The sequence below is a fragment of the Empidonax traillii genome, unplaced genomic scaffold (assembly GCF_003031625.1).
Source record: "Empidonax traillii isolate 1590-97213 ecotype Southwest subspecies unplaced genomic scaffold, ASM303162v1 scaffold984:size454904, whole genome shotgun sequence".
NCBI lineage: Eukaryota > Metazoa > Chordata > Aves > Passeriformes > Tyrannidae > Empidonax > Empidonax traillii.
In genome coordinates this window covers 68,290-71,324 of record NW_020956177.1, presented here as the reverse complement: position 1 = coordinate 71,324, position 3,035 = coordinate 68,290, and the positions used below count along the sequence as shown (strand labels likewise).

General features: G+C 34.0%; 2 protein-coding genes across 2 annotated transcripts in view; one reads left to right on the top strand and one right to left on the bottom strand.

Annotated features, from left to right (window-relative positions):
• DYNC2LI1 (dynein cytoplasmic 2 light intermediate chain 1) overlaps nt 1-3,035 on the bottom strand; it is a 21,135-nt gene that overhangs the window by 6,023 nt on the left and 12,077 nt on the right. Inside the window, exon 12 of the mRNA XM_027903591.1 lies at nt 1,600-1,692. Coding sequence (XP_027759392.1) covers nt 1,600-1,692 — 93 coding nt within the window. The remainder of the gene's footprint in view (nt 1-1,599; nt 1,693-3,035) is intronic.
• Nucleotides 1-3,035, top strand: part of ABCG5 (ATP binding cassette subfamily G member 5) — a 35,130-nt gene that overhangs the window by 23,018 nt on the left and 9,077 nt on the right. The window lies entirely within an intron of this gene.

Genomic DNA, 3,035 nt, shown 5'->3' with positions numbered 1-3,035 from the left:
TTTGAGATAAACAATATCTTTGATAAAACTGGTTATCACCTGGAGTCCAAAGTAACATATTAATTAACCGAAAGTAACCGAGAAAAATGATAACATGAAAACATCCACTGTTATCACATGAAACTTTAATTTTGCATTATGTCCCATGATTTCATTAGCAACATGTTGCATATTAAACATATTAATATACTGTTCCTACTACAACAGATACCACGAGACTCTATAAAGAACGTCAGACTTATGATGCATTTAAAATGCTGCTTTAAAACCAGGATTTTTGTGCCACTTTTCATTGAACTGGGAAATACAAAGACACTTCAAAAACCACTGCAGCTAGAGAGTTCTTTTCTTTTAGATGTACATTTCTATCTTGGCGCATTTCAAATTCTTGGAGTATAAAACATTTTAATAATGTGCAAATAATCTTGTAAAAATTGAACTCCATGATAGAGAAACTTAGGAAATAGCTGCAGATAACAAAAGTAATTTTCTCTTTAATGCTCAAATTACTTGTCTTAGTCCAACTAAAAGAAGCTACACTGGTTTGCAATGCCCTTGAACAGATTAAGATTCTAAAAGCCAGTCTCTTTTGTTTCAAACTAGGAAAATTAATAATTTCCTCTATGATTTAATCAACGCATACCAGTATCTTCTTTTGCAAGACATTATTATCTAAAAATAACAAACCTAGTACGCCATATAGCTATTTTCAGATATGTAGATATACTGAGTATGAGATTGTATTATAAATTCCAAAGGAAGTGGGCTTTGGAGATTTTAATGATTTTTAAGACTGCACTTGATGTAATGGAAATTCAGAACTGATGCCTACATTAGCAGGATATTACAGGTAATGTGCAGGTTCAAAGGCTGCAGAAAATTCTTGAAATTGCTTTATTCTTTGGATAAATCTTGGATTCATTTTAACAGACCCGTTCCTGGGATATGGATGAAGACTATTACACACAGTATTGCTACTCAGATGTTGTTACATCCTGATGGCTCTAAGGCAGTCCTTTAACCTTCATCTAGTTTGCCACAGAATTTTTCTATAAAAGTAATTCACCACTAATCTAGAGAAATGCAGAAATACCTCAAAATTAATAAGAAAAAAAAATAAAAGACCCTTTCCCCACTAAAGGTCTCCCCTGGAATTCAGAGATTAAACCATGTGGTTAACAGAAACAAAAAAAAGTAAACAGTCCCCACCCCAGACCTTGATATTGCTTCCTAGACTTTCTGTTAGTGAACACCCAAATGAGAGTACAGGGTGCAGAAATGAAGAAAGGACTGCCAAGAAAGCTTTGAAGTTTTGCTTCAGTACTATTTTAGTGAAGTAATTCCAGAAAACAGAGTGAGAATTTGAATGATTAATTTCTAAAGAAAATCAAAGCCAAAAACTTTGAGATCTGACAATGCTCTACCAGCTTAATATCTACCAATGGAAAAAAACCCAAACACACGACCTAAGCTGAAATCCAAAGCTAAAGTTACTTAAAGGCAAAAAGGGGAATACAAATATATTCTACAATTAGTTCAGCAATGCTGGTGGTTCTGGAATACCTGACTGTGAACAGCAGTTGGAGAATTACCACATACCTGGTCTTTCTCAGCTCTCATGATATCAATTTCACATTCAGCGTATTGTCTATCCTGTGCAGGGTCCTTGGCATCTTGTAAATCACAGGAACTCTAAAAGAAGAAAAGACAACAACCCAAATCATAGAATCTATCTTCTGTTCTTTTAATAAGAAAATGTCACACTGGAGGTCCAATGGAGGCATTTGCTTTTAACAGGAAGATATTAAAAGCTTGCATTTATGGAAGAATTTTGTGCTATAGGACACAGATTAGTTAAAAAAGCTCTTCTATTGGTAAAATGATGAGAAAGTAATACTGCAGCTAGATCTTAAAGGAAAGAAAATATACTTATTTGGTAGTTATTCTCAAACCTCAAAATGAAAATACCTTTTCTGGTCCATGACATCTGGGCATAGTTAAGGTTGCTCTTGCTAAAGTATTTAATATTCATGACTGGAACTTTGTTCTGGTTATCAGAAGCCTTACTTCAATAGCTGAGAAATTGATTACTATCTTTTTGCCAAATATCTGAATTTTCGTTTACTAACCTTGAGGGAACTATAATTCCAAAGAAGCAAATAAACTAATAGAAAGAAACACTATCAAATAAAGAGGTGGGTCTTTTTTAAATGTTGTCCTGCACATTTCTCCTTATTTATAACAAATGGAAAATGGCAAGAAGGCAATCATACCAATGATGGAATCAAATAAAGCAGACTTATACTTCTTAGATGAAGCAATGGGAAAAGTAATTTACAATGCACAAAAACAGCTTTAGAGTTTCAAGCATACTTTGGAACCAAAACAGAAGACTGGGAATCTACTTGGCAAATGTTTAAATCTTTAATTAGACTGATACACCAATGGACACTGATGGAGCTTGCAAGGTAAGAAGTGTATTCATTTCTCCAGCTGTTTCAGAGGGAGTTCAGATATTATTAGGGGGGAAGAGATATTTGTTTACTGTGTTTTTAAATGCTATGAGGAAAAAACATGTTAAAAAATAACAGTTCTGTATAGTTTCTGAAAAGTAAAGTTTAGTCTGTATTTTATCAGGGCATCTTATATGGAGAATGGCATCTTCCTAACTACTAAATGTAGACAGATGACTGAAGATGTAGAAGCTCATAATCAAAGCATCACCGCATACAAATCTGTATGTTTTAAAAATGGATTAAAGGGAACTGCTCAGTGAGACTGAAATTCCAGCCAGAAGACTCGAAAGACAAAAAAATCCATAGGGATATTACTACTATTCTGTAAAGAAAAGCAGCTGTGCATCTGGCATGTAAGAAATACCTACCTTGGGAGGAAATGTTTTCTCAAATACTTTTTTCCACAGTTCCAAAGGTGTTTTTGCACGCATCTTCCCAATATCACTATCAGAGGCAGGTGGTGGTCCTAAGGATTCATAACAGCACCAAATAAAAAATAATTTTGCATAATGATCCATC